This window comes from Tetranychus urticae, chromosome 1 (assembly GCF_039701765.1).
Source record: "Tetranychus urticae isolate SD_2017Ah chromosome 1, NJAU_TeUrti_SD_1.0, whole genome shotgun sequence".
NCBI lineage: Eukaryota > Metazoa > Arthropoda > Arachnida > Trombidiformes > Tetranychidae > Tetranychus > Tetranychus urticae.
In genome coordinates, this window is record NC_142958.1 from 16952538 (window position 1) to 16976986 (window position 24449).

Below are 24449 nucleotides of genomic sequence, written 5' to 3' on the forward strand. Positions count from 1 at the left end.
CCTTTACCTATTTTAATTAGGCGATAATCTTCTGAAAAGTACAGCAATTTGTCACCTTTAGCGATACAAGTTATTATCTAACCATATTGATGAAACAACATTAATATACTTCAATTAGGAACCTTAATTTTTTGTACAATAATCGACTCAATCTTTAACATTTTAAAAACAATAATACATTTAGCATACCATTCTAATTATCATTGTTAGGTCATACACGTTTATCGAAGTGAAAAGCTGTCATTCTGCTTACCAATACGTGCTTATATCTATCATATGTTTCCCGTCAACTCTGAACTAGATTGGTTTCCAATCAAAAACATTTTGTTTTAATGAAATATGATTGTAAATATTTTTTGCTCATTGTTTAACAAATATAATTGATAAATAGTAACTGCGAAAAAACAACAAAGAAATGGATCATGACCGAGAAATTGATACATTTCTGCTACAATCAAAGTTATGAATGATAATAACAGCTAATTGAGCCATTTTTTCGTCAAGCATCTTCTAAAACTTTATTAGTAATAGCGATCAATGATAATTGTTCAAGCTCAATCTATCAAATTACTATCAATAATATTGTTTTGTTTCCATTGTAACTCATAAATATGTAGCCCCTAAAGAACTATAATTAAGCTTACCAAAGCACAGCATCTTTCCATTCAAATAATTAAAATCATATTTACAATTTTTTTAATTCATTGACTAAATCAAGTTAATGAAATTTTCAATTGGCCTCAAAATGTGAAGATTTCAAGTTTTCTAAAATTTGAAATCTTCGCTTTTTATTCAGCAAATCAGAAGAAAGGATGAGCGCAAGGTTACTGAGAGTCTGTTGCAAAACCTTCACATTTCTTTATTATCTATGTTTACTACCTCTTACTATTAAAGTTAATCTTTTCACAACTTTTAATTAATTGTGTTTTCTGATTTTCCAATAAATCTGATTTGAATGAACCAATCTATTGCCAAATCTGTTATAATTAGTTTGTAAACTGTTGGTTTAAGTAAAGAAATATCAAGATGCATCTTACAAAGAGGTAAGAAGTTTCCATTCAATCTACGATTCTGTTTCCCTCTGTAATTCAATTACATTATTATATCTACATCTCAATCAACTTTAATTGTGTGTACTTATAATTATCAATCCATCTTTGCTTAGATTCATTCTCAATTAACTCAAGAAGAGCCCCCACAAAGGGAGTAGGATTATCATTAAAGTAAACAAAAATAACATCAGCAGCAACAACAAAGCAAACACCAAACGAAAACAAAGAAGTCAATTCTAAATTCCAGATAACCCGTTCTAAGGATCTTTCATAATTTATTGAGATAATCATTGGCTTTGTTATTATAATATGATAAAATGGACGAACCAACTCTTTACGAGAAATTTTGTGGTGAACCGCAATTCAATGTGTTCACTGGATATTCTCTTGATTATTGTTTCCTGCAGATGATAATTGAGATACCACTTCACTTCTTCATAGCTCTAGTCTCAACGTTATTATTATCAACCCTCACAATTCCTGACCATGTTTATATAAAGCAAAATTGGCCCAAATGGGTTGCTCATGGCTTTAGGTTAATCCTAACTCTGACTGTGATAAACTTAATTCTTCTTGAATATTGGTCTCTACCTGATGGCAAACATCCTCCCGATATTGCTATAATTTCCATTGGAATCAAGATAATTGCTTGGTTCATGGTATCTCTTGTATCATATAGAATTATAAAATTCTCACCGTTAACCAAATTAGTCAACTTATCATCGCTCATGGTTCTCATGTTTTCAGCGCTTATTTCAAATGGGTTGCACCTTGACTGGGTTTTAAATAACCGCACCTTATCTTCATCGTATAGTCAATATACTACCATAATTGCTTCACTAGTTATAGCAATCAATCTAATATTTATTTTAACTTTATGGCCACGATTTAATCGATGGCGAATCTTCAAGGAGCAATTATACGATACTGACTTGCAGAATCTTCTCTCACAATCTCATCCAATGTCCACATCTTTTTCCGCATCTTTTTCCCTCGATAACCACCAAACTTGTAGTTTACCAAGTCGCTTCTTCTTTTATTGGGTAAACCCTTTACTTACCAAAGGATACAAGCAGAAGATCAAAAGTCACAACGATCTTTTTCCCTTACCTTCAAGTCTTTCAACAAATACATCTTATGAAAGGCTAATTCAACATATCGTACCAAATGAGTCTGGCTTAAATCATCCATACAACAAATTTAGCCTGGTTCTTTGGAAAAGTTTATTCAAAGCATTTGGGCGACCAGCCTTCATTACTGCATTTTTCAAAATTGTCGCTGATATCTTTTACTTTGGTGGCCCTTTGATCCTCGAAAGATTGATTCTCTATATTGAAGATGAAACTTCAACTCCTAGTAACGAAGGTTTTAATTACTGTGCTTTTCTTCTTGGCTCAACTCTTGTATCTTCTATTAGTATCAGTTTATACAACTTTCAATCCGCAAATATTTCCCTTAAAATAACGAGTAGCATAAGCAAACTACTCTATCGAAAGCTATTGAATGTTCGTAGTGACTCGATGGCATCAACATTCAGCAGTGGTGAGATTATTAACTTTCTCAGCACAGATACTGGTCGAGTTACAAACTTTTATCCGTCAATGGTTGCTTTTCTTACTCTTCCATTGCAACTTGTGGTGACTTTATATTTACTCTATTCCCAGCTGGGTCTTGCATTTTTAGCCGGATTACTCCTTACGCTTATCATAATTCCAGTGAATAAAGTTATCTGCGATAAAATTGGTTCACTGAATGTTCATCTTCTCAAATGGAAGGACAAGCGAATCAAACTAATGTCAGAAATGCTGACAGGAATCCGTCTGGTCAAAATGCAAGCATGGGAAAATGTATTTGAAGCTGAGATCATAAAATTGAGAAACGAGGAAATGAAATACATGCGAAAGATTAAATATCTGGATGCTCTTTGTGTGTACTTTTGGGCTACAACACCGGTTCTTATTTCACTGTCAACTTTTGCCACTTATGTACTTCTTGGAAACCATTTAACTGCTTCTAGAGTATTCACAAGTCTGGCTCTGTTCAATATGTTGATTAATCCATTGAATGCTTTACCCTGGGTTCTAAATGGTCTGATAGAGGCTTGTATTTCTGCTAAACGAATCCAAAAATTTCTCGATATCAAAGAAATGAACCTTTCTACTCACTATACTGGATGTCTTAAGGGTGAAACAAAACTCAATAGTGTCGGTAGCTTTTTCAAAAGAGATACCATCACACTTGATCATCGATTCACACTCGGGCCTATAGATTTAATCGTTAAGTCAGGAGATTACGTTGGGATTGCGGGCTCCGTTGGCTCTGGTAAAAGCTCACTGTTTAGTGCTATTATTGGAGAAATGAGTAGAGCATCTGGAACTTTTCAAATAAATGATCATGATCTAATTAAAGGAATTGGATACGTGCCTCAGGACCCTTGGATTCAAAATACGTCTATAAGAGAAAACATTCTATTCGGCAGTATCTTTGATCCTATTAAATATAAATCTGTGATTGATGCCTGTGCTCTTGTTGAAGATTTCAAGGTAATTTTATCTATAAGTTATCACAGAACAATCTAATCATATGATAAACATTTGATTTTTCTTTCTTAATGATTTAGATTTTTCCAAATGGTGATGCCACAATAGTTGGGGACCGTGGAGTTACTTTAAGCGGTGGCCAAAAAGCTCGCATAGCACTTGCGAGAGCTGTTTACCAAGATTTTGATATTTATCTCCTTGATGATCCTTATTCTAGCGTTGATGCTCATGTTGCTGACCATATTAAAACTAAATGCATCGATGGTTTACTCTCATCTAAAACTAAGCTTCTTTCCACTCATCACACTGAATATCTTACCAATGCCCAGTTAATTGTTGTCATGGATAACGGGTTAATGATGGAAAAAGGGAACTCTGGTATACTTGCTTATGTTAAGCCCAAAGATACCGTTGCTTCAGTTCCTGACAAGAAAGAATTTTCAGAGTCTGTAGAAAGGGTGGAAAAACCTTCAGAAGAAGCAATGGAAAAGGGAACAGTTAAATTTGATATTTATCGTCATTATTGGAAATCTGTTGGTCCATGGCTTTCCCCATTCATCTTAATTCTTTTCACTTTCATGCAAATATCTCGAACTGCTTCAGACTGGTGGCTAAGTCATTGGACTACTGCGATCAAAAATTCAACTTCAAGTTTATCTGGAGCTGATACGTATCTCGGAGTTTTTGCTGGGATATCCATCATTAACTCGTTGTTTTCTCTATTTCGTGCATTTTTCTTTGCGTATGGAGGGATCGCCGCTTCTAAGGCTATCCATTCAATTTTGCTCAAAAGTACATTAACATCGACAATCTCATTTTTCGACACAACTGCATTTGGTAGAATCATTAATCGTTTTTCATCTGACATCACTAATGTCGATGATGGCTTACCTTTCAATTTAAATATACTTCTCAGCCAAATATTTGGTCTGGCAGCTTCTTTATTTATTACAATTTATGGTATTCCTTGGACTGCATTTGCTGTACTGCCTTTGTTTATCCCTTATTTTTTTATTCAGGTTAGTCATTCATTAATTATTGTTAACTTTAAATTCTAACGGATTAACACCTATTCTAGAAATATTATCGTTGGACTTCCCGAGATATGAAACGTCTTTGCGCTGTCAGTCTTTCACCAGTTTACCACCAATTAGCTGAAACCATTCAAGGTGTTAGCACTATCCGTGCTTTTGCTGCGACTTCAAGGTATTTAAAATGATTAAATGTGCGATTATGATTTAACAACTAAATTTATATTTATATTCGTATTTTTATAGGTTTATCACTGACTTTGTCGATAAAATTGATGTTTCAAATACTTGTCAATATGCATTTTCAGCTGCTTCACAATGGTTAAACATTCGCCTTCAGGTTCTTGGAGTCATTTTCTCTTGTGCGGTTGCACTAACCGCTGTTATTTTACATTACTTTGCACTGGTTGAAGTTAATGCTGGACTTGTTGGTCTTGCGTTGGCCTATTCATTAACAATTACTGGGTTACTCAATGGTTTTGTTCAAACTTTTTCTCAAGTAGAAGTCGACATGATCTCAGTAGAAAGAATTCAACAATTTGTTCGGTCGATTGGTAAAGAAGATGATGATGGACATCGCCCTGAACATTGGCCAAATAAGGGAGAAATTATTTTTGAACAAGTTTCTCTTCGATACAAGCCAGAATCACCTTTAGCCTTGAATCAAATAACAATAACGATTGAACCTCGTCAACACATTGGTATAATTGGGCGAACAGGGTCAGGAAAGTCAACTCTTCTTCAAACACTATTTAGACTGAAAGATCTCGAAAATGGTCGAATCATAATTGATGGAGTTGATATAAGTACTGTTAACGTTCGTCATCTCAGGTATGATTTTCAAATCCTTTACCAATCCTTACCAATACCAATCATTCACTATATGCTATTAATTATTTTATTATGTTTTCCTAACTAGGTCTTCATTGTTCATCGTCCCTCAAGATAGTTACTTGTTCAGTGGCTCAATCCGTCATAACCTTGACCCTCTCCATCGGCACACAGATGATGAAATTTGGAAAGCATTAAGACAATGTCAAGCAGATTCTTTGGTTTTGAGTTTGGGAAGTCTTAATGCAATAATAAGTGAGAATGGACGTGACTTGAGCTTTGGCCAACGTCAGTTAATTTGTTTAACTCGAGCTTTGCTCAGTCGAGCAAAGATAATTTGTTTTGATGAAATAACTTCTTCCATTGATCGTGAAACTGATCAAGTACTAGAAAAGACAATTCGCTCAAGCTTTAAACATTCCACAATTTTGACTGTTGCTCACAAGATTGAAACCGTTCTCTACTGTGATCGAGTTTTACTCATGGAAGGAGGACGAATTATTGAAGACGGTAATCCGCAAAAATTGAAAATGAATACCAGCTCCAAGTTTTATAAACTTTGGTCTGCAATGAATGCGAAATGAACCATTTTCATTAGTAATTTGTAATACTGCAACCACCAATCTGTTTTTTTCTAATATTATTTGCTTATATTGTTTTGTATACGTAGATGAACTAATTACCAGCATTTTTTCTTGTTACCAAATCACAATAAAGGTTAACTAAAATAAATTAACTTTAATCAGTAGACATTCTTCTTTAATATAATTCATCGTTTATTCACGTTGAAACACTTTGTTTTGAAAAGAAAGATTCAACTCTATTTGATTTACAAAAGGTTGAGTTGAATTTTAATTGTGATTGATTAATTGATCCGTAACCTTGAATAAGTAACCACAAATTCAAAGTAATCATCAGAAAAATAGAACAAGCGTCCCTTTAATTTTAATCATTGTGTTACAAATTAGCCAAATAATTAAATTAAATCATCGTCTGCCAATTGCCAAGCCCAGCATTTGAACATTTTCCTTAATTTCATCCTGAATTAAGTCGCAATTTTTCCTACTACCAGACAATTTGTAATCTATCGCTCATTCAAACAAACCTTTTTGATTAAGCTGACTCTTTGCCAGTAGCAGACAACAATCAGCTGTTGTAATTAAAATAACCCGAAACAAGAGCAAATAATTGACATGCTGAGATCAATGAGTTTAACAATCTAGCTTCAAGTTGGTAACCGAAACAGTCAAATGGTAGAGTTGAATTTGAATCAATTGAACTTTGATTTTCACAGCTCATACTGTGTTAACTATTAACGCTAACAATTGTATTCAATAATTTCAATTAATTTCCGTTTAATTATGAATTCAATCAATCAGAATCATTGTTGGTGTTAAAGGATAATGATTAAGCTTGATTGGTTGAAATGTGTTGGTGTTTTACCGTCCAAAGAAACCTAAAGTCCAACTGTTAACAGCTACAAACCCATTTCACCAACAAATATTCATGAATAATATGAATCAAAATTCAACTTAATATACAAAATAACAATCAAAACAATTTTATATTTTTATCTGACTCAGATAAAACAAAAGCTAGGTCATGGTATATAGTCTTTAACTTATCCAAACCTTTTCAAAGTGGGAAGTGAGAAACAGTATTAAGACAAACCCAATTCAACAGTTAATCATTCTGATTGACAAAATTTCATTTATTGGTAAGCCAGAAAGTTCACTGACAATAGACAATCAAAATTACAAACTTGGCCATCAACTGGTCATTTACTTTATTCCATTAATCAATGTATTGTTGATTTTAGATGCACTTCAATGATAAACACTTTATTGTATCAAAAATTGTTGATCAATTTAGATTTCAAGTTTAATAGGTTCAAGGTGTTTGCTCATTGTTTATACAGTTAATGGATTGCTTTTAATGTTACTTTGTTGAGTTAATTGTTAGTCAACAAATTGCTCTTCTATTCTTTACCCATCGACACCAATTTTAAAAATGTTTGTTATCTCAAACAAAGCGCGTTTCAATCATTTTCAATGTGTAGGAACATCAATTATTACAGTAAGAAGGTTCGTGTGTTTGGGGAAATAATCATTCATGTTATACTTGTTTACATTTTTGATCAGTCACAATTTACATTTTGGTTTGTTTATTAGTTAGTGTAACTAATTACATGTAATTTGCCTAAATTTAATTTAGTAACCTTGAAATAGTTTGATTAAAACTGTCTAATTTTAAGCTCTGCTATTGTTGATGTAACTTTTATTGGACATCTTGCAAGATTCTTGAGTTGCACTCTGAATTTGTTCAGAAATAAAGAAACGAAACATTCAGAAGATTTTATCAAAAAAAATTATTTACACTTTATTGATTAATAAATCATTTAGAAGTAAAATAAAAAATTAAAATTAACAACAATAGTCACAAATATCATTTGTCCTTTTTGTTTTGGAAGTTTTGGAGTTGTTTTAGCACAAGAGCGATGTCGATGTTTCCAATAGACAAACAATATCACATTTTTGTTTATTCAATTCAACTTGAATTCATTTTGAATTGAAAGTAATTCAATCAATATTAGTTAAATTTATTCACATGAGAAGTTATGATTGAATTGATGTATATAACGCTTATAAACAGAGTAATCAACCAAAAAATGGATTGAAAGCAGGTCCAAGTGAGGGTTGAACCACAATTGTACTGGTTGTTGTCACGGTTGTTGGATAAACACTTGTTGATGTAACTGTACGATATTTAGTGCTAAAAGCATTGTATTTGAGTGTGTAAATTTTAGATTGTGTTGATGTTGCATCAGTTACTGTTGTATAAGTGTGAGTTATAGTTGATGCAGGTTGGACCTGAGGTTGAGCGAAGCGACCAAAGGCAAGTTGATTAAGCCCATTGGCAATTTGTTGATTCTGTTGTTGTTGTTGTTGTTGTTGCTGTTGTTGCTGTTGTTGCTGTTGTTGCTGTTGTTGCTGTTGTTGTTGTTGTGCTTGAGCATGTTGTAATTGTTGAAATTGTTGTTGTCCACTTAAGAAATTGTTACCATTGAAATTGTTTCCATTAAAATTGGGTTGCTGTAAAGGTAAGTTATAACCAGGGAAACCATTGAGATTAGGTTGAACTGAGGCTCGGAGTGTTGGTCCATTTGGTTGCAAGAGTTGAGTGGCTAAAAGTCTTTGAAATTGTTGGGCTTGAGCTGCTGCAAGTAAATCAACAGTATTCAATCGAGGAGTAACTTGAGTTGTTACTGTTGTTATGGTTTTATCAATTGTGCTAGCTGGCTCAGTAATGGTTCGCGTTCGGGTTGCTCGACCGTCATAGAAACTAAGAACCTTCGTATTATAGACAGTTTCGTGTAAGATAACTTCAGTCGGTCTTGTTATTGTTTCATATTGAGGTTGATCAGGTTGTTGATTATGATAATTTTGTAAGCCAAGATACATAGCAGCCAAAGCTGGGTTACGAAGAGCAGCTCCAACCACGAGAGGATTAGAAAGATCAAAAGGAGGAAGATTTTGACCTAAAGGTGAATTGAATCCATTTTGGCCAAATCCAGTTGAGGGATCAAGAGTTTGAAGACCTGCAGTCGATAATAAGGCGGAAGTTGCTTTACCGTTAATCAAGGCTCCATCCTCGGGTAATGAAGTTAACTCGATTGCTCCACCAAGAAGAGAAGGTTCGAGATTTTGTTCGGAAGCTTCAAGTCCATCAAGTATTGCAGTTCCGTTAGACATCTCAGCTGAAGCAGTTGCTAACAGAGCAGAGTCACCAAATGGCATTGTTTTGTAAGCAGTAATCAATTTACGGATAACAAAGCTCTCCGTTATTGTGTGATTAGCTGAAGCTTTACCGTCAAAAACTGGCACGACAGTTGTTCGTGAAACGTGTTCAGTCAAAGAATATGTTCGACTTAAAACAATGGGTGGTAACTCTAGTCCATTTGGTCCACCGGTAACTTCATTGCCATTCAACGGTAAAGGCTCAGTGGGTTCAATTAGACCTCCTTCATCACCAGCAAGTAATAAGCGCGCGGAAGGATGAATTGGTTCATCAACTGTTGTCACTAAAGTAACTGTATCGACTTTTATTGGTGATCCATTTAGATGGTGAGTTATCTCACTTGTTACAGTTTGAACTTGTTTCAATGGAGCTGAAGGTTCAATTGGCCCACTTAAAGGATCACTTTGATCAAATAATGGAGGTGAATATGAACCAGAGGATATTTCTGAGCCATGATCGGAGCCACTTCCTAATGATTGTGGGTCAGTATCGCGAATTTCTTCTTCTCGAGGTGCTGGTGCTGGCGTGCTGGGCTTTTCTTCATTACGTGATCGACGATAGCTGCTGTTGAGGCTTGATCCGGAGCGTCCAATACCAAGGCGCTTTTGAAAACGTTGGTTAATCTCTTTGGCAGCTTCCTCTTCGACCTTTTCCCTTGAAGTAGGTGAGGCAGTTGAAGATGCAGCAACTTTCACCTTGAATCGATTCAATCGGACCTTGAATTGAAGAAAAAAAACAAAAAAATTAGAAAATTTTATAATTTCAGGCACGAAGGTGAACTTTTCAGTCCAGTTTATTTCTATTCTTTATCAAAGCTCAACAATACGTTCGTGTAATGACGAATTAAGCGAAAGACAGGATGAAGCTATCAAGATGGCTTTTAATGGTCTATCTGTTTATCTAACCGTCATCTTTAAAATGAGATCTGTGCTATTTGTGACAATTTATATTTAGCCTTGCTTTGAATAGTCTCAACTAACTTATTTATAATTTTTACAGAAAACAAGAATCAAGCTGAGATTAAAATTTTCAAAACGTAAATAATTGCTAACAATAAACAATGTAAACAATGAATATGGAAATTAATGAACTTGATTAACGTAATCAAAAATTGTAAGATTTGTGAAGCATGATTTTTCAAATTTTGTAAAACTTTTCATTTTACTGTTTTAGTCTTGATTCAATGTCAAAACTTTTCTTGATTAATTTATCTCTCCTTTTAATGGAACCTGTATCGTGTTTTATGCTGATTTTATTGACTAATTAATCTCTTACCCGTGGATTTTCACGTGGAGCATAAGTCAACCTTGTTCCTATTCGAGTAGGTCGACGTAATTGAACTTTATTTTCTTTAACATTGCTATTTCCGCCTTCCGTTTCCTTGGGCTCATCTTCCTTTTTAGATGACTCGAGGACTTTTAATGGCCTTACACGTCTAACACTTTCACTTGATTCTGATTTAAGTGAATCACGGCTTGGACGTGGTCGAGCTGAAGGAATGACGCTTACTGAGGCAGAAGGTTTAATCTCGGTTGGACGAGTTGAAGATGATATTGGTTCACTTGAGCTCTTCACGTAAGACGTGCTCTTCAAAATTTGAGCATATTTTCCATTGATATATGTTCCAATTACTTTTGTCTCATGGACTGTAGTTGCTCCATTGAGTACCACAGTTCCACCAAGCACAGTTACCAATCCAGTTGGATATTGAGCTCCTGAATTAACTGGCTCGCTAGACAATTGATCGTTGAAAGATGGAGATGGCGAATAGACTGTCGGTTTAACATCATAATGTGAGCTTGCAGATGTTGGCTTTATATCAGAAACCTTTGGTGGACTCGATGTAACCTCTATTCTGCTTGGCTGAATGGATGGTGGACTGGTTGGCGTAATTTCTGTGGGTCCTCCAGTAGCTGCTGCAGAAGCAGGTGTGAAGACGATGACAGTTCCATCTACAGTGGTTCGAAAATTGAGGAAACCTCGAACAGTAACTGTAGGCAGTGCAGTTTCCGAGGTGAAACTTTCGGCAACCAGAGCAGCAGCTTGAGGAAGCACTGGATGAATATATTCAGATTGGCAGTTTACTGAAAATGATTTTACTGTAAGGAAGAGAAAAAAATCGCAAATTAGTGATTATGACATATTGGTTTGAACAAATTCTGGAGTACAAAACAAGAAAACCCATTTATTCAATTATTATCAATCAAGAATCCAAACATCTTTCGTGTGTCAACTTGGCTTTGTGTCATAGCCAATTAATTAAGTATTTGATACAATTGTGCTTCCAGCTAAACTGTTTCAATCCAATTCAATTATCTTGAGGTAGAATGAAATACATTTTCCCTCAAGATCATTAATCATTTTCACTTTTAATTAAAATTATCATTATGATTATTCATTGATTGGATCTTCATCTTTAACGGTTCAAACAAATACTTGCAACAGCAGCTTTATCCATCAGTCAACGTCCCTGAATTATTACACTTGGTTAGATAATTAATCACGAGTTAAACACTTGGATTATGTGATTACAGTTAATAGAAATATTGTTTTACCTTTTCAATTTGAAACTTGTATTAAAACTGGCCTTTTGATTGATCAGTGATCCAAGTTGAAACAATAAACAACATGAAGAAACCAAAATCACATGTAACTGCACTTTCGCAAATTATCAGTACATCATTGAATCATCAAAGAAACACCTTAATTGTCCCTATTGATTACAAAATTTACAAACTGATTGATCGTGACCATTAGACTGACAATCAATAAACACAAATTATGGAGCCAAACAGAATCAAAAACAAGCTTAACATTGATAACAACAATAGGAAAAAAGCAGCTCACGACATTTAGCCAACAGCCATTAATTTTCAAACCTCAACCAACGCTTATTGGTTAAATTGAAAGGGTACAATAAAGCGGTTTCTTTAAAATCAATGATGATTATCATTTAAAGTTAATTACAGTTATTTTATTGCTTCCAGGTCAATCAAATTGTCTAAATTAATTGTCAAAAGTATATTAGCATTTAAATTTGATATCCTAACAACAGGAACAATAAATAATACAACCTAAAGTGTCATTTAACCAGAAAAAAGTGAATAATAAATGTAAAATAATTTGGTAATCCGATAACTAATAATATTGAATAAACTAAATTGAATGAGACAACTGATTACATGTTGATTAAAGACGATGATAGACCAAAATAGAGCAATAATTTAGATTGAAAAGTGTTGAGAAAAAAAAACTCATCTGAAAAATTAAGTATAACTTGTCCATTTTAACCAGAAAAGTTAACCTCAATTTTTGAATATCCCATTATCTGTTACATTATTATTACCCTGATTAACATGATTGTTGTCGATGAAGAAAAAGGTAACTGAAAAATTCCCACAAAATTTGTGTCTATTATAATTGTTAATCCACAAATGTAATTACAAGTTAACAACAATCATTTAACAAATTGTTGGCACAATGAGAAACCTTTCAATCTTCCAAGCTTCCCATTTCGCGTCAGAAAACAAACCAAATGATCTGAAAAGCGAATCTAAATTAATATCAAATTAAACAGTCAAGGTAAATTGAAAGTAAAAACAATTCTCATCATTATTAATTCCTTACATTGTCATCTTTTGTCAATTACCTTACAGCAATCAAAATACGACAACAATTAAAAGTCGCCTGAAAACCAGACTTTTCATGTTTAATGCAAATCATATCATGAAAGAAAATTGAAATTGCTTGAAAGACAAAAGGTTTTATGTATTGAATGTAAAGTCCAACTTGAAAGGATAAAACAATGAAAAGTTAATTGTGATTAGAAATGATTGTAAAAGGTTCAAAGATTGAACTTGAAGCTTATGAGATTGAAATAATTTTCAATAACCTTTTCCAATGAAAGCAACATTTGTTAGTCAGATTTGATTCGGAAGGAAGAATCTGAAATGATTAAATCCTTGGAATTAAATGTTTTCCTTTCACAATTAAGTAACAATCAAGGTTTTAATGAGCAAAACAACATCAACTCATAACCAAGACTATTGATGAGGCAAATGAAAGGTTTCAACATTAATCAACATTTCAATTTGATCATCATCAGTAACATGATAATAATCTAGAATCAAGTCAAGGCTTGTGAATTAACTGTTCAAGTAAAGCAAGATTAATGGTTTCAAAAAACAATTGTAATAAATGCGATTGAAAAATGTCTACAAATTGGCTTCTTAATTTACATTTAATCAAAGTTAATTGGAAACATTTAGAAAGCGAAAAGCTTCTTGTATTAATATTAACCTTGATTGGGTTACTTATTTGTTGATTGCTTTTGATGCCTTGTAAAAATACAGTTTAACCATTAAGATTTAGATATTATTAACTGCATTTTTTTAGGTTAGTTAATCTTGGTTAACCTATCAATTTCACGTTTAATTTTAAATGCTAAATGACCCCAATTTGTATTGAATTGGCCCTCAAAAAAGGTACACAAAATACAATAACAGAAAGTAATCCTTGACATTATTTAAAGTTGCATTTCAATTGGTTTTAATTGTTGGCCAAAGCTGACCATTGTAATAATGACTTTTTAAGGGAAAAGATTTCAGTCAATTAATCTAGACTTTGTCAACTGATTCAAGATTCAGATTTAAATTCAATATTGATTGTTGATCAGTTTGAGCTTCTAATTGTTTAAAGTGTAAATCAATTGGAAAGACAATTGATTAGTTATTGAAAGAAGATTTAATTTGAAATATTTTACTCGATTATTGAGTCAATGTTTTAATGTTATCGATTTGAGAATCAAAATTAATCACTTTTCATCATTTTCATCAATTTAATGTCAATCTTGTCACAACTAATCATCATTAGACTGTTGATTGTCCCTCATTCATCATGATTGAACTGATCACAACTGATGGATAAAAGCTGGTACATTGACGACTCTAATCAAATGTTGAATCATTTTTGCACCTTCATTTACAGGCAACAATTTAGATTGTCCAAAATAACCATTTTCATTGTAATCATAATCAATTAGTTCCTGTTTGAGTTTAAATTGTAAATTTAATTTTCAATTTTCTTCTTCCATGTTCAACTTGCTTCTGTGAAACCTGTGTCAGGTTTACCTTACAGTAGATTAATTATCATTAGTTGGAAGTAATGACTAATATTTTCCTACAAAAATAGCACTTTATCGTTGTTTAAATTGTTTAATTAACAATCTGTTGACGTTGAAATGTTGCTCTTTCAACTGTTTATTGTTACAAAGCAAGACTCACGATGAAACATAATTGATTAACTTTCCCAAAACTGGATTTCACTTTTAAATTTTCTGAATGAATTTATTTGTTATGAATGCAATAAAGTATATAAAAGGTAAGCAAAAGCCGAGGAAGAAGAAGAAGAAGAAAACTTTCACTTGAAAGATATAAATAATTTATTAATTGTTAAGTTCATTTAGCATGATAACGATGAGCCGATGATGTGATGAAACTTGAAAAGAAATGAAAAACTAAGCAAACAAAAGATTGTTAAACAGTTGAACAAATGATTGTCATTTTACTGTTCAACAAGTTTGATCGCAACGAAAACGATTATCATTTCATTATCAGTGAATCTTAAACAGATTAACATGATACTTTTGAGGGTCGAAAAGGCGATAAACTGAACTTTTCTCACCAAAAGTGTCGACTTATTGTCAAAGTCAGATTGACACATTTGATTCAATATGAGAGTCGATTTTGTTCACTTTGATTCATTGTTTTGCATTTGATTCAAGTTGAATTGTCGAGTTAATTATTGGGATAATTAAAAGTTCAGGCAAGAGTTGAGAAATAAGGAAAATGATAACTTTGATTATTGAAGGACATTTAAGGTCGTTTAATTTAGAGGTTATTAGATGATGATGATATAACTATTAAAGATGCATCAAGGTGGAAATGAAAGTGAGTGAAACCCTGAAGGCGTTAAATAGGTAATAACAGAAAGATGATGAATCTCGCCATGATTGACAGAAATGATTACAAAGTGAGACATTATATTCACGCTGATAACCATCTTCCGGCCATTTGAGTCCGACGAAAAAAAAAGTCATCTTTAAGGAAGAAAAATGTTGGACTTTTGATGAAATATAAAATCATAAAAAATATCCTTTAACGACCAAAGTTGAAGGTGCAAAGTTTTCAACTGAAAAGTGAATGTAAATCAAAAATTGAAAAACTGTCAACATGAGATGAACACAATGCAAGAGATGAAAAGTGACCTTTTCAACTTATCCCGCTTTGACTCAATTACAGCTAAATTATTCAAATCTGATTATCTGAATGAATTTCTTTCTTTCAATTTTTCATTATTGATCGAGAGCAAACCATTTACTTTCATGATAAATTTAACGATCACTTTGAATGATATTTGATCAAACTTGGCAAACCTTGTTAAATCATAATTTTGCTACAACAATAAATGGCTATATTTTGATTCATATCAACCTTGATAGTTTTGCTTATCAAACACACACACACATTTAGATCCATTAACTTGCCAAGTTTGGTTTCTCTAATTGTAATCATTAGTTAATCAACCAAACCTTTTACAATAGTAGACACGAATTAAGGTATAAAATGTATTAAACTAATAATGATAATCTCTTCCTTAAAATAGTGAAAAGTGATTGAACAGCCAAATACCATTCCCAGGTTAAGGTGTGTGTTTAAATATCTCATTGATTCATTGTTTCCTTTACTTTTAATTATTCAATTTACTTATTATCAAAGACAAACAATTATTGACCTAAATTTAAATTATAACAAATGGTTAAACAAAGCTTGCAAAAATGCTTTCATTTTCATTGAGCTTTTCAAATGGAATAATGAAAAATGAGAAAAAAACTTTACACTTTTATATTTACTTCATTATTCATCAACCTTGATGAGTTAACAAATAATTAAGATGTAACTTCATCAATTGGAATCATTAATGTTATTTAGCCTTTAAAATGAAAATTAAAATAATAAAAAATATCCAAACGATCGTTACAATGAAACGAAATGGACATTGAAGATAGCAATAAAGATTTGAAAAGCTTATTTACGGATCAAGTTTGGTTGAAAAGTGAAAATATTTGGACAATTAAAGAGTGAAATTATCAAAGGTAACCTTGAGTCAAGACTCGGTTAAGGCCAATCGTGTAAACTTGAAGTTCATTGAGAGAAATGTCGAAAAGTTCATTTGGGAACTTTATGAGTGGATTCATGACAATTTCATGTTTAACAGCAGTTAAAGGTTGGGTTAATGTTTCAACTGTTACAGTTACTGATGACACAGAAAACGGTTAATCAAATGAAACGGTAATTTTGCTTCTTCATTTTTTCCCTTCAAAGTTGACTTTTTCTTGAGACTAAACAAATGGAACGACAATTAACATGATGATGATGATCATCATCATCATTAAGGTGAAAATTTTTCAAATTGGTTCAACTTCATTTTTGGTTTTAAACTTAATTTGATCAACTTTTTCTCATTGTTATTACATTCCAGGTTTAAACACTTTTCATTGATAAATATGATTATGATATTGATTTGATTCATTCAAAGTTACCTTTTTTGATGGACAGTTTAACCTCACTCGAGTTGACCTGACTCTCGGCTCTGTGAACAATCAATGAATCTTTGATTAAACTTTTTTTTTTGTTATATTCAAATGTTTCACCTCCAACTGAGGTAAACGGAAAGTGTTTCAATTTATCATATTTATTGGAATATTTCACTAAAATTCTGATAATTGAGGGAAGAAGAAGAAGAAAAATTGCACTTTTACTTTTTACATAATTTGAAAGTCACTTGAGTCAATATCTACAATTAAGGTGACAATTAAGTTATTGACTCTATTTATCTCACGTCTAGCTGAGTCCCTTTTCAGGTTAACAGTTCTTACTGGTGTTAATCTGGTTAAATCGGTAAATCAAAGTCAATTGCTGAATAATTCATGTTAATCGTTCATTTGGTAAGTCAATCAGTTGACACAAATCAGTGTTAATTTGATTCCTTTTCTGTATTTCAAAGTACTTCAAATGCTAACAAAAGAAACCAGTCAACACAAGAAAAGCTTAACCAGAGCTCAACCAGAATTTCAATCAAAAGGCAAACTCAATTTGACCAACAATCAAGGCAAAATTTTTAACCCGAAAATGGACCAAAATGTAACCAGAATTTAACCAGAAAATGAAAATGTTCAAATGAATCTTACAATTTGGTCTAATCAAGAAAAAACTTGAAGCTAATCATCATCTTTAGGGAAGCTCATGAAACTACTTAAAAATAGTAGAAAGAAAAGAATCTAATGGACGATTGGAAAGATTAATCATTAATAAACAACAATTAAGCTACAATTAACATGAAGATTAAGCAACAATAAAACGCAATAATATCATGTTGATAAAACTCATCAAAACTAAATGCGTTTAACCAGGTTATTATAGCGGCAGTTTAACATGTAAAAGTTAAATGTTTAATCAACTTTCATTTTTTAGTCTAAAACCAAATTTAACTAATTTCGATGAACATGTTTCAACTTGGCTAATCAAACGTTTCCCAAATACAAAAAGGTAAACTTTTATTGATGTTTTTGCTCGCAAATAGACAGACAAATGAAACATGAAAATAAACATTTGCTGATGAGGAAATGATTAAATCGGGCTCTTTTTGCTAACCGTAAATCATCAGGTAAAATGGATGCCAATCATTGAACCGGGCTTCAATTTGAAATGGCCAATCAGTTGTTGAAAGCTGGTCAGTTGATATTTATTCAAGAGTTGAGATTAAACAATTGAATAAATAAAAAATGAAGTGAAAACTTTGAAAAGGTTTCCACCTTTCAATTGATTACAATTCATGATAGATGATCAACTCTTCATCTCTTGTATTGTCATAAGTGTTGATTGAGTAAATAGAGAATCGATTGATCACTTAATCTTGTCTTAATCATCAATAAAGCAACATAATCTTTTAATAATCCATTTGTTGTCACCTTAAATTGCTTAAATGTTGGTCAAGTTGGATTAACTGTAGGACTCATCTTGATTTTGACCTGTCAATCAAAATGATTGTTAATCTTAATTCCATCAAATTAACACGCAATTTATGAAAATAAACAGTTTACCTGAGTTTACACAAAACTGATTCTGTTGCTGATGAATTTCAAGATAAATTATCGACTAAACCGGAAGATAACTTTTACCTTTTTTTCTCGCAAAAGAATGACAAGGAGGACCTGCAAATGAATAGGGAAAATCTCCTCTTGGAATATTTTTATGAAATGAACTTTTTTCAATGTAATTTTTTATGCTGATTACGAATATGTGTTTCGTTTTTGTAAAAACAACGCGTTCGGAAGAAAATATCATTTTAGGATTCGAAGGTTGCATTTTTCAGCACTTTGAAAGAGGTCGCTAAGCCAGTCGATTCTATTCGTGATCTATGTTATCAAGGGTACTGAATAATATAGTGAAAATTTGATCACTGAAAAAATCGCCAAACAGGGTCAAAATTGTAAAAAATCAGATTAAAATATCACATAGTATTAGTGACCTTTTAAACATAATGAAGATGACGTCTAAACCAGCTAAATATTGACATAATCAATGCAATCAAGTATGCTGAATAATATAGTGAAGGTTTGGTTTCTGAAAAAATAGCCAAACAGGGTTAAAATTGTAAAAAACTGAATTTGAACAGGGATTAATAAGCGTCTTTTTGAAAATAATGAAGAAGCCGTCTAAACCAGCTAAGTCTTGGCAAAATCGAAGTAATTACGTATGCTAAATAATCTAGTGGTGGTTGCAGCTTTGATAAAATAGCCAAACAGATTGAAAATTGCAGAAAACTGAATTTCTTAGAATTTTACTAAATGTCAATGCAACACCCTGTTTGGCTATTTTTTCAGAAACCAAACCATAACCATATTATTCTCTATGCTCGATTACATTTATTTTGCCAAGACTTAGCTGGTTTAGACGACTTCTTCATTATTTTCAAAAAGACGCTTATCAATCCCTGTTCAAATTCAGTTTTTTACAATTTTAACCCTGTTTGGCTATTTTTTCAGAAACCAAACCTTCACTATATTATTCAGCATACTTAATTACATTGATTATATCAATATTCAGCTGGTTTAGACGCCATCTTCATTATGTTTAAAAGGTCACTAATACTATGTGATATTTAAATTTTTTGGCCAATATCTCAAAAACTATGCATGCTATAAAAGAATAGATTTGATTTATGAAATCAGCATTAAATTTTGTGTCTGAAAAGTAACATTTCAGCAAAAATCGAGAACAGGCGATTTTGCAGGTCCTCCTTTTGTTAATCTTGTTGACCGGAATCTGATAGACTGGTGAAACTGGTGAAAAAAGTCAATTGAATGATTGGGAAAGTTTGTGAAACGATTTGGAATAAAGAATTTGAAAATAACTTTTTCATCTTTAAATTTCCCTCAACTTTGCTCATCTTTACATGACAATTGAAGCGGCAAGTTTGAGCCATAAATTGTGATGAACAAGTAAATGGACTAAAAAGATTTTCGCTGATAATTTAATGACATTAAAGCAAAGTTGACTTGATTAAGATGAAAATTGACACAAAAATTCTTGGATTGTAACAGTAACTTACATGTAATGAGTAATGTTGATATGATGAGTAAAGATGAGAATGAATTGAATGATTTCATTTTTGCTATTGAGTTATTATTTGGCAGATAAAAGTATAATCACAATTTACAAAGGCTTCAAGCAATCAATGTTTAATGCACATTATTGGTTCACAATGGTTCAACACTTGAGGTCACTTTGAAGTTAATTGTAAGGTAAAATTTCAATGGGTTGACACTTTGTTTGTAATCAATTTGATGGTAAAAGGCACTTTTGTTTGGTGTAAATGATTACAGATAAACATGGTTAAAATTGAACACATTAATGATGGCAATACATTGAGATATTTATCACAGTAAGTCCCAGTGATGAAGATGAATTTGATGCTAACAAGGTTGACTTTACTCCCACTAAACTTGTTCAACTAAAGCGGTTCAACTTGTACAAACTTGTGCTATTAGCTAAGTACGTGTTAACGTGTTCAAGTCTGATTGAGCTCACTCGATTCAAACTAAACTCACTTTAAACTCGAAAACAAGTTAACCGTTTGTGTGATGAACGAGCGCCATCTCAACGAAGTTGGGCAACAGAAACAACAAAAAGTGAATTTTCAAGTAAATTTTTGCTTCTTTTTCCCATTTCCAATCAATTCCCTCTCAACTGTTCAACAAATTGAATAAAGTCGTTTTAATTGATAATTTGTTTCCTTACCGTTTCTCCCAATTAACCAAGTTTCAATCCTTTTCACCATTCCAATTGTGATGAACATTGATGCAAATTGATAAAGAAAAATTATCGACTGAACTGAGCTTTGCAAAATGAATAATCAAACTATTTTTAACCATCTAAACGATTTAATTATAAATTCAAAGTGAAAGTTGAACAAAACAGTGAAACTGAAAAGTTTCAATTTTAAACCAACTCTAAAAATGGTGAATTGTTCAATGTTCATTAAATGTTAAAAAATGTTGATCATTCAATCCTTTGAAGGTGATGAGATGATTAACTAAAAAACTTGAAAATTTGAGTTTAAATTGACATTCATTGACAGTTATTACCAGCCAATATGACCTGATTCATTTAAATGCTATTGATGAGTTACTATTAACTATTTTTACATTTTAATTTGAAATTGAATATCAATAATTAATAAGCAATAATGATTGAACACTACTTTACAGCGAAATGGTTGAACCGACGAGAATCGCGAAAAGAGGTTAAAACATGTTAACTTGACAATAATGCTCAAGGTGATGTAAAAGGCAAAACAAAAGGTTGACTCCAAAAATGAATTTAACCTAATCAAGATTAAAGTTAATTAGCTTTTCCGTTTTCTCTCTTTTGTGTCACCTAATTGTAATTATCATCATCATCATGATTTATCATGTGATAGTCATGATCATTAATCGTATTCCTTTTAATCTGATTTCCATAAATTGTGTAGCTTTCCAAGTGACAATTGTTTTTGATCTTTATTTTTGCATTGTGTGCTTAATTGTTGTCAACTTTTTCAGTTTTATACTTTCTTATTGAGAACAGTCGAGTTGGCCTTAATTAAAAGTGAGACAATGAATACAAATAGTTTAACTTTTATTATTAATATTTCAACGGATGAGACCTGACAATCAACTTAATTCACTGTTATTCTCATTATTATTACTGTCCACAGTAGGCAGTTGATTGTTGAGCTTATTAATGTAATAATATAAGATGAGAGGAAAAGGCAAGAAAATGAGATCAACTTGAATACGAAAAACAAACGGACAGAAAGTAAATCTTGATGAGATGACCTGAAATGTTGCTAAAAATAACGCAATAATATTCTTTCATTTACCTTTAAATATGATAAAAATAATAATATATTAACACTACAATCAACAGATGAAATGGTTTAAATCTTTGATTTGTATATTAAATTAAATCTATTGTTGCTCTGAGATTCCATTTTTCAACTTCACCGTCTTGTTTGGTTGAGATTAAGATATCAATAATCGCAAGAGCTCAATAAAATGCGTTGATCAAATATTATTACGAAGCGATTGTACATGAAGACAATTTATCATTCTGAAAGCAGTACTTTAAAGCAGTGAAATAAGCTCTTTAGATCGCATGATAAGACTTTGCTGAAAAAGAGTTTTGCTAATCACAAAAGTCACAACTTTTCATTTCGATCGAAACCAAGAAATTTGATTTTCTAAAATCAGAAAGTTTGATCGTTTGAGCTACTTTATTTTGAGTTTCTCTATTATGAGCTAATTCACACACAATATCGATACGATTTCCGAAATAACGGTGGTTATAGTAGCCGAGAACAAGTCCAAACAACATTTGCATTACTCCAAGAAGAATAGAAAGTTTCATTTTGTAAGAGTTGAGATATAAAATTTTATTCACAGAGACTTGCCAAACAGGATCGATTCCAAACCAATAAGGCTTATCGGAGTACTGTGTTAGTGGGTCCAACATCATATTTTCTGGGTAAAGTCCTGTTTTAGGCAATGTTGTTGCTTTCCATGACGATCCGAAAATGTTCAATGACTTAGAAAAAATATCATTATAAATGAAACCAGTATATATTGAGAAGAGACTCATCAACAGAATCAAATATCGTCCACCAAAGAATGTTTTGAATATTTCGTTGCCCTCCGCCTGGGCTGCAATTGATTGCTCTTTTAAACACATCCAAAGAGCAAAGAGAAAAATTGATAAACCATGTCCAGCAATCCAAACACTAGATTGAGAATGGAAGGTACAGATGATCCACTTCTTTCTGTACCTCGTCTCAATGCCATATGGATTCGCTCTAAATCATCCACTGGACACCAACATTCAGCAATTAAACATTTTCTTGTTAGATCAAGATTAAACATATTCAAAGTTAAATAGATAGCTTTGATCTTTTTGACTTTAATAATCCAATCTTTGATATGTTTTGCTGCAGCAACTAAGACACAATGACGATGTTCATTTGTTTGTTTAAGAACAGTGCTAAGTTCTTCGATTCTTGAGACAACACCGGCAATCATTTCTCTTCTGTCAGCAGCAGTATCCGGACAAGGGTAAAGAGTGGCTCTGAATCCTTCACAGATTTTTTTGACTCGAGATTTCAATACCATAACTTAAAAATCTAGTTCTACAACTGTACAAAAGGTAATCTAAGTTTCAATTTTCGATTTTCGCTGAGATTTGCACTAAATACGGGAAACTTTTGAATACAAGTTGTAACACAAGTTGGACCCAGTTTTCTTGTTTTCCAGTTACCTCTACTTACCCACAGCTCTGCCTCAACTCTTGCAACAGTTGTTGCGCTAACTTTGTGTTAAACGCTTAAACATTTTTTTTATAAGCAAACCAATCCATCAATTTGCCTTCTAATCATTTTATAACATTAATTATGAACTTAAATTGCGCGATTAATAATTAAATTCGAGAGACGAGACAAAATTCTTGAAAAATTAATGTTCCTTCGAATTTTTGGTGTTTAATTTTATCCCTACTTGCAATGTTGATTCGAACTTTAAATTGCAAATTTTTTTGGGCTCAACAAGTAATCGCAGGCAATCAATTTCACGAATGATTAACAGCTATTGTATTTAATATATTTAAATTTCGAGTTAATTATCAAATAACCTTACAGAGTTTCGGCAAAAATTATGATTAAAAATAAAGTTTCATCAAATTAAACTTTTGTCTTTACCAAACAAGGTGAACATTATCAAGGTTTGATTGCAAGTGATTTAATTTTTGTATTGTAAACTTATATTTGGTATTTAACCAGAATCGCATTAAAAACCTTTTGTTTTATGCTTAACAAATGACTTATTAATTATGCAAAATGCTTTGAAATTATCAAGATAAACTATTTTAAAACATTAAAATCTAACCTTGATGTACAGCCTGAGTCAACAATTCAAAAAAATTAACCCTTCAATTATGCCTTGAAATGGCTTACAGGTAAAGATGAACATATTGAATTATGTGATCTATGAATCACATTGAGATTTCAATTTTGCACGACAAAAATTTCATGATTATGATCAAAGATTATCAAGATGATGAATGAATCTATCAAAGAATATGAATTGTATAAGAGATTGAAATGCTCCAAAACAGTTAAATCACATTGAAATCACATAACAAATGAGCGAAATCATCTTTAATCATTATTATCAGAACATCTAAATCGTAAACATGTTTCGTTGCAAACTATTTCTAGGCAATTTACTTTTACTTTTTTGATTATGATTAATTATATTTTTGGAAAGACTGTTTAATTAGATTGATAATCCTTGATTTTCAAGCACTCATTGGCCATTGAAATTAATTTGAAGGTTAATTTTATGAGGAAAACGTTTTGAATCAATTTATGTAATCAAAACTGATGCAGAAAGAAAACTGTAAAGTAATCAATTCTATTCACGATTTCAATCAAATATCAATAGATTAAGGTTTTAGGAGTTAAATGTTGAAACTTGAAACAATAATCAATTTATTAATTTACAAACTGTTTTATTTGTATTGAAAATAGTGACCGTTAAGAGGCTCAAG

General features: G+C 32.0%; 2 protein-coding genes across 2 annotated transcripts; one reads left to right on the forward strand and one right to left on the reverse strand.

The window, feature by feature from the left end:
* Window positions 1-851: 851 nt before the first annotated feature.
* LOC107372071 (ATP-binding cassette sub-family C member 10) lies at window positions 852-6190 on the forward strand. The gene is made up of 6 exons (XM_015940217.3): window positions 852-1043; window positions 1166-3595; window positions 3673-4611; window positions 4671-4798; window positions 4870-5454; window positions 5543-6190. Exons 2-6 carry the CDS (start codon window positions 1370-1372, stop codon window positions 6036-6038), a joined length of 4374 nt encoding a protein of 1457 aa, XP_015795703.2. The 5' UTR covers window positions 852-1043; window positions 1166-1369; the 3' UTR covers window positions 6039-6190.
* A 1617-nt stretch (window positions 6191-7807) lies between these two features.
* On the reverse strand, window positions 7808-20411 carry LOC107372070 (uncharacterized). The gene is made up of 3 exons (XM_015940216.3): window positions 19924-20411; window positions 10528-11351; window positions 7808-9968 (listed from the first exon to the last, which is right to left on the reverse strand). The coding sequence occupies exons 1-3, from the start codon at window positions 19979-19981 to the stop codon at window positions 8112-8114; spliced, it is 2739 nt and encodes a 912-aa protein (XP_015795702.2). The 5' UTR covers window positions 19982-20411; the 3' UTR covers window positions 7808-8111.
* Between the last annotated feature and the right edge of the window lie 4038 nt (window positions 20412-24449).